Consider the following 14,955-nt stretch of genomic DNA (forward strand, 5'->3'; position numbering starts at 1 on the left):
ACAGACTATAGTTATAAATTATGTTTATTTAGAAAATATTTTTTTTCCCAAAGTGCAACTTAACAGCTGCATTCACCTACATTACTTTGATCAGATTTCAGAATGACAATGAAGTCTGAAACACTTGCTGAGGATGAACGTTGGGTCGCACAATAATACAGGAAATGTCTACAGTTCTATCCCACATGTTGCACATTCAATACAAAACTAGCAGCAACAGAACAGCACAAAACACATGGATGCACATACAGTATGGCTCTTAGCTCTAAATATCTTGTAACATCACCAACACTGCAATGGCACACAAGATGGCAGAATACAGCGTAGTGTGGAGCCTGTTAGAAACACACCAAATCATTATAACATTATAACTTAACACAACAACATCTTGGTGCTGGTGAAGAATATAACTTGCCCCCTGAACAAGTGTTGTTTGCATTCACTGACTTGGCAACATAAATAGCTGCATTAGGTGCACTGCAGACTGGATTACACTGGGACAGGACACAAACCATATAAATAGCTTTTTCAATGCAACAGACATTAGCATTGCAGAGCTACAAAGTGTGCATAAACAAAGTTCCCAACATTTAATGGAAGTTAACTGAATTGTCAGATTGTTTTCAAAGATTAAACTTTACAGTATGATGATGCATGCACAGTGCAATTAATGAGAGGAAGCTCCTTTAGCTACAGAGTGTTTACAATAGCCTTCAGTGACAATGGACTCATGACTCATTTATGGCTTTTCAGCATCTGTGCCTGGCTTTGGACTTTTGGAACATTTACCTGCATCATCATATAGGTTTACTGTACTGTGCTTAAATCCTTCTCTCAATGAAAGATATTTACATTATGGACTAATTAAAGATTAGTGGTAGGTAAGAGCAAGTTTTATTCAAATTTTTAGAGAGTAATCTAGAAACCATTATGTTTCCCTGGCCTGCTAGCTGCTGCATGTTATTTTTACTTCAAGGGAAATTGTGCTATTACAACAGCTTGGAGTAAAGCTGTTGACTTTTTCCCTTGACACTCAGATTTTGTCCAGAGTTCGCTTTAAATATTGTCAATACTTATTCATAAATAAAAAAAAAAAACGAATGCATGCATATACCACAAATACAAAAAAACAACAAAGTGATTTAAAAAAATATAAGAACAAAGCTGAGATGTTAACGGCTTTGCAGCCCTGTTAAGTGCTGTTAGTTGGTATTCTCCTTTGTGGTGATGGTGACAAGCTGCTTGGCGGCCTTGGCAATGTCATAAGCACATTGGATGACCTGCTGAGTGACCAGCTGCATGTCCGGTCCTGGGCAGCCCTCTGAAGGCACCGCCTTCCTGCACTCGCTCTGAAGCCGGTACGCACTGGAGGTCAACAAGCGCAGAGAGCCTCTAACAGTCTCTGAACGTGGCCTCTGCAGAGGAAGGTTAAAATATCTTGATACTCATGGAAAGTTTCCATTCAAAAGTCAGCAGATTTGTGCAAAGGGAGACAGTTCAATGGAGATCCTTTAGAACCACATTGACCTCTGCTGGTCCAGGACTGAATCTGGCCAGAGTCTACTGTGGTTTGCCTACAAAACTTCTTTTAACATCGTTTAACTAACATTTACACAAATTTAAGAATGTGTATATTTAACACACAACAATATATATATGTTGAGGATTAACTCACTGCTTTTTAATTTGAGTAAAAAAAAAACAAGTAAAGGAATTTGCCATTTATTAGCACAGTAGAAAATATTGCTGTATTTGGACCTTGAAAATCAGGTATTTGTGCTTGCTTTTGTAATAACAAATAAACTAGCTCACTGATCCGTTCTCTCCAAGCTCATTATTTAGAAGGTTGTTTCCATACCTTGGGAAAGAGAGCAGCCATTTCTGTTACAGCCACGTGTATTCTTTCTGAGCAGGGCATGAAGCTGTGATGAGAAGAGATTTGTCAATGAGTTCAACATAGTGATGTCACATTCATACAAATCTCAAAATTACAGAACAAATATTGATAAAATATCAATTAACCAAAAGCTGTTACATGCATGTCAACTTAGAGAGCAAGGTACTACATTGTATTCACAGCACACCATGCGCTATCATCTATCATCAGCTTCAAGTTAACATCAACTAAAACATGCTATTGAACAGACATTTTTGTACACATTTTAGTCCTGTCAGAACAACTTTGCTTTTAAAAATCATGGCCCCACAGTAGAAACATCAACCTGAAAAATCTATCAAAAACAAGTTACTGCAAAGATGCAACTTGTCATCAACTATCTGAAGCCAATTCAGAGTCAGAGCTAAAGAGAACAAAAAAATCAATCAGGGAAAGTTTTCAACTGAACAAATCCAAGCATTCAGTAGCACGTCAAAGAAAAAGAGAAAGCTTGTTAGCAGGTGAGAGAAGAAGAAGCTTGAAGCAGAAACTGTGTGAGGGAGAGGAAAATGAAACTGTGCCTGGGAGGCAGGGACAGAAGCCAGAGTACCAGGAGGTGGGGTCAGGGGACCGGAGGCTTAGCGGCTGAAGGGGAGGGGGGGCCTTCTCAGCCCAGGGTACCAGAGTGCTGAAACATCCCAGGCTGTGCCTGAGCCGACGCACACCTTCACGCTCACATGGTCTGTTCACAGGAGTGAGGGAATGGGACCACGTGACACCAAAAACATCATATCAGTGGAGCAGAGTGGAAGTAGAATGAGGGGGGAGGGAGTGAAGATTACAGAAAAAAAGGGAACTGATAGAAGGTAAACGCAACTAAACATAACAGAATAATAATGAATGTAAGAGGAACTCAAAACTAAAATAGAAGCAAGGAAATGAAAGCTAAAAACCAGATCCTCAACTGATTTAAAAACCAGATCCTCTTCAGATTCTGACCTGTCATGTTTGTTCTCTTGAGCAGCTCGCAGCAGCTCTTGGATATTCTTGGTGATCTGTTCGGTTTTGCGGATGACGTCCTCTGTGCTGGGGAGTGTGGGGTCTGACTCCATCTCCAGATCATCCAGTTCAGGGATGGAGCTGCCCTCCCCAAGCCAGCCACTGCTCCTCAGCCTCGCTCTCCTGGACAAACTAAAGGGATGAAATCACAAGAAATTATGTCTACCACAAAAACCACTGCTTCTTGTTTTTACTCTGAAGACAGATAATAGATAATTTGACTTTAAAACCCCTTTAGACTGTATGTAGGAACCATTAAACACATCTATGTTTCACTCATCAACAAGTACAAACTTGCTCTTACCCTGAATCATCCATCTCAGAGTCATAGAACGTGTTGTCATAATCACTTTCTGGCATGCTGCTTTGCTTCTCTAACTTTGAGGCCTAGAGGGAAGAGAGAAGACAACAAGAAAAAAACTGATAATGTGCCTCATGCAAGACGTCCCACTTCTCTGACGATATATTAACCAGAAACAGCTGTGGTGAAATCCCAATTTCATGTCAAATTCTTTGGCAAAGAATGAAATCATATGTAGTGAATGAACCCCTTCCTGTTTGTTGTGCCAACATCAGTGTGACAATGTCAAACTGAAATTTAAAGATGTAAAAGTGATGCAGATGACTGAAACAAGCCAATAAAGCTGTGAAGCGAGAGCATAAAATACATTTACAGCATTACAGGATTAGTAGAACAGATTTTGCACAGTTCAGACAGTTTATTGGTGTCAGTATGATGTAATCACTTATGCTCACTTGCTTGAAATTGACCTGATCTTCATCAAATGTGAGAATACAGTAATGAAAACTTTTGAACTCCTGAAGTAAGGGTGGATTCATGGATGACAATTTAAAAAATACAGTCAAACCAAAAGGCTAATAATCAGCAACACATGGCTAGAAACATTACATCAGAACCATGACACACAAGTGTTACTCATTCTCCAAATTAAAACTGAAGTAAACCCCAGAGGGTCAGTATTTGAGGATGGGAAATCGGGGTTCAGATGAGTTCAGCAGCAGCACTAACACAACAACATCGTGGTGCTGCAGCACCATTACTAAATGTATCACACAAAACAGCACTGCCTTATCTTCACACCAGATTCACTGTGATCCGAGATGTTCATCTTAAGCTAACTTTATGCCGATTCACTATCAGACCCTATCAGTGTCATTTATAAACAGGAAGCAGAGACAAACAAGAACACTGATGTCACACAGGCCAAATGTACAACATGTTCATAACGTTTCAATCTGTGTCCAAGAATCTAAACAAAATCCTCCACCTGTATATAGTGCAAAATGCTATGTGGGACACATGGGCTTGCCTCAGGGAAAGCAATTAGTTCATACATGTTTAGATAAGCCTTTGTTCTGCCTTAAGAGATGAGAGTAAACAACTCCTGGCTCACCGCAGTGTTGGGAGCATGCTGTTGGAAGCTCAGTGTGCAAGACAGCCAAGCATTTGTTAGAGACTGGATAAAAAGGACTTCTCTTTACACGAAGAGTATTTGAAATTAAAAACATGAGTTCAACAACTCCAGGTGTATAAAATATAGATTTATCAAACTCTCAAAATACTCAATTAATTTCCCTTCTTTTTACAGACAGGTGGTTGTTAAATAAAGAAAATCAAACAAACTCTAACTTTTCTACCTTCTACACAGGTTTCTGAAGCAAAGAACGAAAGCATTAAAATTAGCAGATGCTTCCTCACAAGTGCAACTTCCTGCTCAATGTTCAGTGGTCAGGCAGAAGTTTTGCCTTTACAAAACCACACAGGTCCACTTGTTTAGCTGCACAGTAAGGATGATGCTGATGAAGGCAGGAATCTGGTGGTGAGGGCAGCCGGTGGAGGGTTGGCTCATGCAGCAGGGCAGATAAGGAGCAGCATATGGAGGACAGAGGAAGGTGAGGCAGGAGGAAGAGGTAGTAATGGTAAAGGGCTCCAGGTGGATTTTCTGTTTCCCACGAGGTGTGGACCGAGTGAGGATGTACTTAACCTTTTGAGTACTTTCGTCCTTCGACCAAGACAGGGTGGATGGAAATGAGGGGAGGGATGAAGAGGTGGTCACAAAAGCGCCCCTTTCCGTCTAAAGACAGGGTTCAAATCATATTTTAATGACACATTTGTTAAGTTAAAAAAAGGAACGTTTATACAAACTAAAGAGCAAAATGAATGAGATTAGATGTCCCCGAAGCCTCTTCAAGCCAGGTGTGGCTTAACCGGATACTGTATGTTGAGAATGGAGCTGATGGAAAACTATATCTGTGCAATGAGCATGACCATTAAGTTCAGGTTTAAAAATATTAATGATTTTAGAGGGTTAAACTTAAGATTAATCAATGCTATGAAGACAACTTGATAGAGCCAAGGTGTTTTTATAGATCGTCCTACTACATATACTCCCTGAGCACAGTGTCCTGGAAAAAACATGACCGAAGAGCCTGTGAGTTCATTCATTAAGAGAAAGATAACAGAAAACTATGATTAATGGGCTCAAATTTAATTGCCTAAATATTTTTACCTCAATCAAAAACAGACATTAAACAGATGAGAGGGTGAAGTGAGTGTGTGAATTTATCATGCATTACAAAAACACAGAGTATTTGTATGGTAGTTTTAATGCTTCATCAACATAAAACACAGTACAAACCTTCAAAGTTTATCATAATGACAGCATCCCCTTGCTTGTGTAACTACGCTTTGTCTAACAAACAAGCAGAACTTCATTAAACAATAGATATATGCAGATAATAGTCTTGTTTATGTCTCAAAACATGACAAATTGCAATGTGACTGGCTGTATCTAAATGCATACCATTGTGATTTCTGATGACTGTCTCTGATGCAGCAGAAAACTACCCAGTGGCAAATGGATGAGGAAAAAAATGAAAAATGTAAAAAATAAATAAGTAAATAAATAAAAAGGCAGAGAGAAAGGTTTGCAGTCAGGATGAAGACATGAGGGAAAGTCATGGAAACAGGGCAGTGGAGAGGAAATGGCAAAGGAGAGCAGGGAACAGGTCTTACTTACATGAGGTGGGAAGGGTTGCAGGGTGGGGATACCCTCCTCTGGGTAGGGAGTTTCCCCTTTAGGGAGATAAGGCTTCAGGCCTGAGCCGGTCTCATACATTGACATGGGCCGACTGGCCCGCGCAGACTGCCGGCGTTTCAGGGCTGAGGGACTGGAGGGGTCAGGGTAGTCTGAACCGCTGGGGATCTGATAGATATTGGTTGTGACCTGCCGCCTGAGAGAGGTGTTCTCGCTTTGCAGAGATTGCAGCTGGAAGAGACGGTCAGCAATACACTAAGAGGTGCTCTCAGCAAAGCAAGCTTTGTTCCCTGTCCTGATCTATTCTGTCTTTCAGCATACAGCTCTTCCCTCATTCTTCCTCTAAATATAAATATTATACTTTGACAGTCTACACTCTTAAAGTCACTTAATTCTGCCAAGCCTTTAATTTGGCAGGAATAAATCACATCTTAGTGGATACCATATTATACAGTTTAAAAACCTGTCCTTTGATGTATATATATTTATATATTCTGTATATTTTTATTCCCATGATACAGAAAGTTCAGTCCTGCTTTCACAACAAAAGAAGTCAGAGAACCAAGTTTCTGACTTGTCATCATTACACAAAACCTGAAACTGCTTCAATCATAATGAATTACAGAGAAGCCCATGTCTATTGGTTATGTACTTAGCCATGCATGCTTGCTTAAGCTTCAGAGAAATATTTTATCAAGTTTTAGCTGAGGATACTCTTATGGGAAAATGTAACCCAAAGTTCATCATCCTTGTGACTGTTACTGAGAAAGCTTCCAGTTTTCTTGATGACAACATCCAGTAGTTACTAGCTTTAATAGAAACATGGTCTCATCTGAACCACCTAACATCACAGGAATAAACTGAATTTTGCTTTGGGAGGGATTTTTAACTCTGGTCTAAAAATGCAAAGCAAGTGATAAGCAAGCGAAAGATTGTTGCACAGGTAAGCAACACAGGTGCAGTTTAAGTCAAAGGTGTAGCTACAGTACAGACAGATTGAGAAGCATTCAAGAATGAACAAAATCAAGAGGATTTTGTCAAAGGTAAACTGGCCTTAATTAATGCAACCACTTGCATTCAATGCAGAGAAAATGGGAGATCTTGTGTGCTGGTCAGTAAAAGAGGGGAGATGAAACTACTAAGATGCAGAATGGCTTCGTTACTATCATCAGAGTCTGATCAAGGTCTCTGATTCCAATTAAAATGAAAAACTGTGCTGATTTGTTGATGAAACTCTTTAAATACAAGAGAAAACACATCTTTATCTGGATGCGGTCTTTGGTGAGAATGTGTTTAACCATGAGTTACGACAGTGAACGCTACTGTGCTTTGTGTCTACTGCAGGAGAGCGAAAGAACGACCTCGAGTGCAACCAAGAGAGAGAGAGTGTCGCCCAAACGATCTGCATCCTCCTTCCAAAAACAGCCAAATTAAAGCAATTTTTAACATAAGAAAACAAAAAATTTAACCTCACTGTCAGTGATTCATTTTTACAAATGATGTAGCTAGAACATGCTTAGAACATCTGTGGTCAAAAATATATCAAATATATAGCTATATCAAATAATAAGGACAGTTTTGTATAAGAGGGGTAATCCAGGTTTGCATCAGTTTAGGAGTATGCTTTCTATGAAATTTCTTTGAAATGTGACATTTTCGAAAACATCAAATAATAAATCCACATGTACTAAAGGATGTTACCAAAAACAACAGCTGGAAATCATCTAAAAACAGTCTGTCTAACACAGTATATGTGATGAAGCAAGGCACACACATACAATATCAGTTAGTCACTATGTACTATTAAGGGATTAAAAACCAGTTAATTATGTCATGCTCTCAAAACATGCTTGTTAGTAACATTAGATGGCATAGCTTTAACTATAATTTATATATTACAAAAAATGTGACTAAACTGTGTTCGTTATTAACTGGAGCAAGAGTGCATTCATTCTTCTTAAATCCTCAAAACAAACCAACACAAAAAAAAAAAATAATTCTCCAGTTTACATTCAAGCTTTGAAATTGAACATGCTGGCCAAAACAGAGGGTGGACCAGCAGGGTGTCACAGCAGCCTTATCTTGCAACAGAGTATCTCTATTTAGGTAGCTTGGCCCTCATTACAACCCACAGACTGGGCCTCCACACCAGAGAGCGATCACACTGGGCAGGAGAAGAGCTCTGCTGACCGCTGTGGCCCCCCCTCAGGCTGGCCCCCGGTGTTAGTGATCTTATGGGTGGAGCTCGGTGGATACCTTTTTCTGCATGAGCCTCAGCTCATCACTCAGGTTGTTGTTGGCTTTCATGAGCTGCTGGATCTTGGCTTCAGAGGCAGAGAGTGCATTTTTCACCTCCAAGTATTCTTGCATAGTAATAGGGCCATCTGAGAGGTCAGAGTCCAGACTCTGGGGGGTTGAAAACAAAACAGTCAAGGCACCTGGAGAGAGTGAGATGGTGTCTGCCATGGATTTCATTTGTCAAAGGGATACTGTGATACCTTGGTCCTATCTCCTTTGTTCGAGGGGAGCTCTTGATCTGTATCCTCATCAGACGCCACACTATCATAGTCAGGCTGGTCATTGTCCTGGCTATCACTACAGTGCCTGACAGCCACACTCTTCAGGATGAGTTCAACGTTGTCTGGAATAAAGGGACACAGTGAAATACTTATATCTGTGCTACATTTATGAGTGAAAAATGTCCAGTGTCAGTAAGATCTTGGAGTAAAGTAACAATTAGTCACTGACCTTTGGGACTTGCTACTGAATTCCCTTGCTGTCTCCGCTTAGCATCACTCAGTATGTCAATCACAAGTGTGGCAAATTCATGTGCATTGAATCTTGCAAGCTTCTGTCGTCCCTAATTTAAAAAAAAAAAAAAAAAGTCCAACCTAAGGTCAAAATGAGTGTGTATAAAGAGAAACAACAAAGCGTTAGCATGGCAGTCCTGTAAAGCTGGCTTGCCTGGTTTCGTGTGGATGAATATTCTGGATTCACAGGGAGGAAAGGCACCACTGTTGTCTCCGTCACCAGGGTGCTGTGATTCTGCGTGGCCAACCACACTACAAGTAATCAATAGTTTTGAGTTAAGAGTGCTGAATTTAGCACAAGAACAACTGTAATGATATTTTCAAGGCATCAGTGTGAGCAGCTCTCAGAATACAAGACGGCACAAAAACTTTACTTTTACCTGCGTCAGTCTCTCGTCTGTCGACCTCATCATAGACATCCATGGCCAGGTCCTCGAATAAATGATTACTGAGCTGCATTCAAATTTGGAAATTAGACATAGTCAGACATTGGTCAGAGGAAGAAAAAAAGCTCTGTACAATGAAATTCTGCAATGATACTTACAGACTGTAGTTTCTTCTTTGCCGCTTTGGCCAATTCTGATAAATCTAAACTGCTACAAACAGAAAAAAAAGTCTAATAATTATATGCTGCTGAAATGTTAAGTCAACATGATTCTTTCTTCATGCTAGTTAATACTTACATGTTCCTATCCATCATGAGAGAGCAATGAAAAAGATCAAATGTAAGATTTCAGTTCAAGGGGGACAGTGGTTGCTCTGCCACAACAGAATTGTTTGGAATCAGAGTTGAAAGTTTAGAGTTGTGTGATAAATTATTTGCAGCAGTTGGTGGGTATGTGGACTATTTCACTGGGCCTGTTCCCTCCAACTTAGATAATAGATGTTGCAGGGAGCTCAACAGCGTGTCAGAACAGGTCTCAAAGCAAAAATACAACCACAAACAACTGCCTCACTACACTTTACTCTGCTGGCCCGTTTCAAGTTAAAACCAATCACCTAGGCACATGACAATTCAAAGACAAATCACTTAATATCCACTTACAACTTCTGCGGTCTTACCTGTCGGCCATTTGTGGAACAATGAAGTGCTGGCCGTTTTTATGATCTGAAAGGAACAAAAAGAAAGCTCTGGATGACAGCCAGAATCACTGACAATACTCATCAACTCATCAGTGCTTGTTTTTATCTGCTTGAAAGGCTACAGAGATGACTGATGATAGTTTTCAACCCTGTTTCAGGTAACCTGACAATCACCAAAGAGTGAGTCAAAACTACCTTTCTCTCCAGTCAGGCAGAACAATCGCACAGAATTACATGCACATATTCACTGACCCATTTCCTTTATAACACATGTTTAATTAAATTACAGATCTCTTTCACTGCATACCTGGTTTCCTCCCACATAGGTAGAACGCCAGTCGATCAGTTAGTTCATACTGAATCTCCATCAGTCTGTCTGCCAGGTCGTGATGGCCCGCTTCCCTACAGAGGCGCATTTTTAAAAACCACTTAAAAAGGGCGAAATCACCCAAATTAGGATTAAGATTATTGAAAATATCTCACCTTGCATAGTCAACAGGAGTTTTGCCATTGCTGTCAGGGGCTCCAGGATCTGCCCCATAAACAGTTAATAGTTCAGCCTGAGATACTTGCCCTGCCTTTGCAGCTACATGCAAGGGAGTGTTCCCTTTTTCCTAGAGGAAAGCAGATTCAAGGCCTCAGATCAACAGACAAGCCAAAGCGCAATTGAAAATTCAGGTTTTATATGGAGTAGGTGAATCTTACGGGGTGAAAAAAATTAGCTTGTGCACCCAGGGAAAGCAACCTCAAACAAGTCTCGAGATTCCCAGTGCGTACGCTAGAGTGAAGTTGCTGGGAAAAAAAAAACACTATTAGTATGAACTGATAAAATTTTACAATAAAGCTTTGTGCAAAAATCAACTTTCAGTTTTCTCATAATCACTGTTTGCAGCTTCACCTTGCTTAAATCCTTGGCTGTCAAGCTGTCATCCTCCCGGCAAGGCATGCGATGAACAAATGCCAGCATTTGATATTTGGCTCTGATAAACTCCGATTTGTTTGGGCTTTTGGGAAAATGTGAAAAATACAGGTTCAAAAAGAAAACAAGAGAGTCTATGAATGAGCAAGCAGCACATATTATCAAATTAAAATCTAGCGACAAAAAGTAGTCCATCATTATTTTCAAACAATTATGACTCACTGCAGTTTGTCCTGAGGGTTGGCCTTGCGTTTTCCACTCATCACAGATGCAGGGTCCAGAAGGGAGTGCTCCCATATTGAATTTGCACCATTGTTGTATAATGTCTGAACCATCTAGGCAAAATCAAAAAGAGACTTATAAAACATGTCCTACTGATTTAGCCTGTAGAATTCTAACTAGATATAAACATTTCCCTTCCTGAACAAACACTTTCTTTATTTGGACAAAATCAATACACCTCAGTGGGACGTGATCCTCAACTGTTGTCAACAGATTTATCTTGAGCAAAGAGACAGGGCTGCTGAATTTAAAACTGCAGTCCTGTGCAAAGACAGAGTGACCTCAACGCATTTCAGGAGACAATTCAGCCTCTGAAAACAACTTCTCAGCTGCAAACACAAAGATATGTAGCAGAGGCAAATATAAATGTGTGTGACATTATTACCTGTAGCTGCGTAGGAGGCCATGGTGTGTGTGTCAGGTGGCGGACTTGGGAGCTATGTCTTCCCAGACTTCGATGAACACTGCAGCACTCATCGCAAATCAACACGCCCCTGTTCACAGAGGCCCAGCGAGGTTCTAAGAAGGAAGAGAAATCACAAGTCATCTCCTCTCTTCACATTCAGTACCATTATTCAAATTACTGACTGATCTTAACATCCCACTTCTTCTTTTTCTCAACAAAACACTGAACCGCAATAATCTCCTGCTTATTGTGCTCTAATCCATTACAGATTGGTGCCTAAAGGATGAGGCCACAGCTATTAATTTACAGATCCTACTGACAAGTATTGTCTGTTTGGCCAAATACTGATACATTTTGTTCTGTGCCATAGACATCAATGGGCCACACCATTGTACTGGGTGACATGTTCTGTTTTAATGATGCAAGATACACCAAATGTGTATTCATCCCTGGCTGAAAATAGTCCCCTACAAATTCACTATTTATACCTGTCTGAGTAACATTTGCTGAATTCTAGTGTTCAGCTGTTTTAGGAAATAACTGAGCCTTTTTAAAAATGAAAAATGAAAAAATTCAGAATGATGCTAAGTACCCAGTTTAGACCACTGGAAGCATTATTTAGGCTAATGCGACATGAACAGTGAACACAAAGTAGGATACAAATATTACTGCAAAATTCAGGTTAGAGAAACACAGGGTAGACTGACACAGTATATATAATTTAGGAAAAAAAGGAAAGTAGAAAGGGCAATGGGCAGTAATAAAATTACTTGTAATAGGCATTTAAGGCCTTTTTGACCCCAGGTTTAGGGAAAGCTTTGCATAGTGAAAAAGGAAGTGAAAACTAACAGTCGTAGGCTGAAGCACTTCAGCTTTACTGTTGAGTAAGAGAGCAGCTTCCTCTTTCAAAACATTGTAAAAAAAAATAACAGGCATATGTTATGAAGAATTGTAGTGATGTATATTCAGGAAATGCATGGTGTTAGACATTGAGATAGATTGCACTTAGAAGATACAGTATACTCTGTGACCAAAATAAATGTGTACTTAACCTTGACCTATTTAGCACACTTCATCTAACATAAATGTCACAGAGTCGTGTTGTCTTCCGTCTGTACCGAGACTCTTCTGGCAGCAAATATCTCACGACCAAAAACGCTGTAAATTCATATGCTACTCCCGATATCCAATAAACTGTTAAGCAGATTGCGTGGCTGGCATTGTGACAGGACAGACAGTGAAGATTGTAAGTGTCTTAGCAGCAGCTGAGATGAGGGAGGAGCAGCTGCATGGATTGCTGGTTGGACTCCGGCACCTGGTACCCAGTTTTCAGAGTCTTCTCCTAACTTACTCTCCACCAAGACCGGAGTGTTTGTGCTGACATGCCCCTTTTACCCCTTCCTCAACAAGTGCTGCTAAATTTAATACCACATCTTTGAAACCCTAAAAATATTCACAACCAACAACTGGTGACAGTCGTATGGAAGGGCAATCCAAGCCAGCTGCTGTGGAGACCTGGGGTGGGGGTGGTAACTAGTTTCAATGACATGATGAGAAACAGGGTACTAAAACTTGAATAATCCTGAATATTTGCCATACATGTTGCTTGTCTTGATTTTTATTTGATCAATACACATGTAAAACTGTACAAGGATTTAAAAAATATTGGTTAACCATCTCTAAAGAAATACACTTCTAAAAACAATATATGATCTGCTCTCACACTATGCCGCACTAACAATACATTGTGGTGTCAGTGTCACTATAGAAAAAAAAAACCTTCTGCATTGAAAGCATGCAGTCAATTCACTCAGCATCCTGTTTTGCTTCCTGTGCCTGCTGAAAAACATCACGTCATTTCTATATAAATGGGACTTCTGAAAGTACCTCAGACACAATGCACCGATTACTTCCTCAGCTTTCACAGAAACAATTGATTGTAAAAGCTTAGTACCTTTCTTTTATCTCATCCCTAATACTATTTGGAACAATTGAATATTAAAAAAATATTTCGACATTGCTCTGATGGCATTTAACTGACTGTTCTGAGTCGAGTACTTCATCTAGAGATTTCACTGTCAAATAAATCTGCTGCCATAAACTACAGATACTACAGTAGGCAGAATAAATACAACAGGTGCTAGTTCAATCTGACAAAAATGTTTAGATTTGGGTTCAGAATGTAAAATTAAAAAGAAAAAAAAAAAACAGACTTCAAATGTCATACCATGAAGAGTCCTTTCATACAGTTTGAGCTGGTTCAGTAACACTTTCTCAACATGGGATAGACTTTCTTTGACTACCAGTGTCCATGTGTGGTGTACAAAAGGCACCATGACAACAGACCACAGCACCCACTGCCTCTTCATGAACGATGCAGTCATCCTAGTTGTGCTTCAGTCGTGCCAGGGGGCTTAAAAAGCAACTTCCTGCTGATTTAGAATGACATTTCTTAATGTAAGATTCAATTTCAGCTGTGCGGGAAACTTCTTAATGTCTCATACATAACGAGCATATACATATTTTCTACTTACTTCAGACAAAACTGCGTAAAACAACTGTTCATTTATACTGATACACATCAAAAATGTTTGCTTTATCGTTTAAAGCAAGCGACACCGGATGGACACAGTTGAACAGACAGCTGCCACCGGGAGCCATAACATTAGTGACCTGTCAACAACACTGACAACCTGTCCTGTCAAAACAACAGCAAACTGTGTCCGGAAATTACCGCTAAGGAGAAAGCAGTGTGAGCCAGTGCCGATAATCTGCTTTAAATCAGAAGTGTGAAGTGCAAGGCTTTGGCTCACTGAGCCTGAAGGAGCAAATGTCAGTAGATAAATATTGGCTCAACCCTGCAGGGATGGTCTGGACGTCCTTACCTGGAACACTGCAATCGGCGCACACCTCAGTATTTCGCAGGCGTTTCGACATCCTCAAGTCGGGAAGAAACGCCTTTTAAAACGAGCCGAGTGTTGTGACCGTTAAGCTAATCATTGATTACACAGTGTAGATGCCGTCCACGTTGGCTACGCCTAAGTTAGCTCATTAAAAACAACCGAAACAACTCGGATGCTACTTCATTTAACTTTGGGCTAGCGTTTGCGTTACGACCATTATAACGTTGCCCCACAGGAGTAAGGTACAACGCTATTGCCTACAACTTAGCTGACTTAGCACCTGACTAGCTAGCTAGCCTTCGGCCGTTAGGTGGTTGCCTCTGCAGCCTGTGGTAGACAGCAGGGCTACATGGAGCTACAGCAAACCCAGCGGCAGCTGCTGCCACTGTGACCTGTGGTGGGTATACACCGTGCCCACAGTTTAGCCTCTCAGGAAATAAAAGTCTAGCAGTAATAGCGTAATAGAAATGCCTCCTTGGGTTGTTTCACCTTGATTTTTTTTTTTTTTACATATATAGTTCAGAACAAAGGCTATATACAAAACAATTTATTTGCTTG

General features: G+C 40.3%; 1 protein-coding gene across 6 annotated transcripts; it reads right to left on the minus strand.

Annotated features, from left to right (window-relative positions):
- Nucleotides 1-6: 6 nt before the first annotated feature.
- Nucleotides 7-14,728, minus strand: git2a (G protein-coupled receptor kinase interacting ArfGAP 2a). Of its 6 annotated transcripts, none has more exons than XM_071482875.1 (20): nucleotides 14,380-14,579; nucleotides 11,474-11,607; nucleotides 11,029-11,141; nucleotides 10,786-10,891; nucleotides 10,593-10,679; nucleotides 10,371-10,501; nucleotides 10,195-10,289; nucleotides 9,867-9,912; nucleotides 9,349-9,397; nucleotides 9,185-9,257; nucleotides 8,959-9,056; nucleotides 8,743-8,854; nucleotides 8,493-8,635; nucleotides 8,251-8,400; nucleotides 5,977-6,225; nucleotides 4,942-5,031; nucleotides 3,240-3,322; nucleotides 2,876-3,067; nucleotides 1,859-1,922; nucleotides 1,056-1,415 (listed from the first exon to the last, which is right to left on the minus strand). In XM_071482875.1, the coding sequence occupies exons 1-20, from the start codon at nucleotides 14,429-14,431 to the stop codon at nucleotides 1,203-1,205; spliced, it is 2,280 nt and encodes a 759-aa protein (XP_071338976.1). In that variant the 5' UTR covers nucleotides 14,432-14,579; the 3' UTR covers nucleotides 1,056-1,202. The 6 variants fall into 6 exon arrangements, with proteins under 6 accessions (XP_071338977.1, XP_071338976.1, XP_071338981.1 ...); XM_071482880.1 differs by lacking the exon at nucleotides 4,942-5,031 and adding an exon at nucleotides 2,487-2,618 and having other exon boundaries at nucleotides 9,349-9,400; XM_071482874.1 differs by having other exon boundaries at nucleotides 9,349-9,400.
- Nucleotides 14,729-14,955: the final 227 nt, after the last annotated feature.

Source organism: Trachinotus anak, unplaced genomic scaffold (assembly GCF_046630095.1).
Source record: "Trachinotus anak isolate AG129_WGS33_773 ecotype Australia unplaced genomic scaffold, CSIRO_AGI_Tana_v1 ptg000008l, whole genome shotgun sequence".
NCBI classification, from domain to species: domain Eukaryota; kingdom Metazoa; phylum Chordata; class Actinopteri; order Carangiformes; family Carangidae; genus Trachinotus; species Trachinotus anak.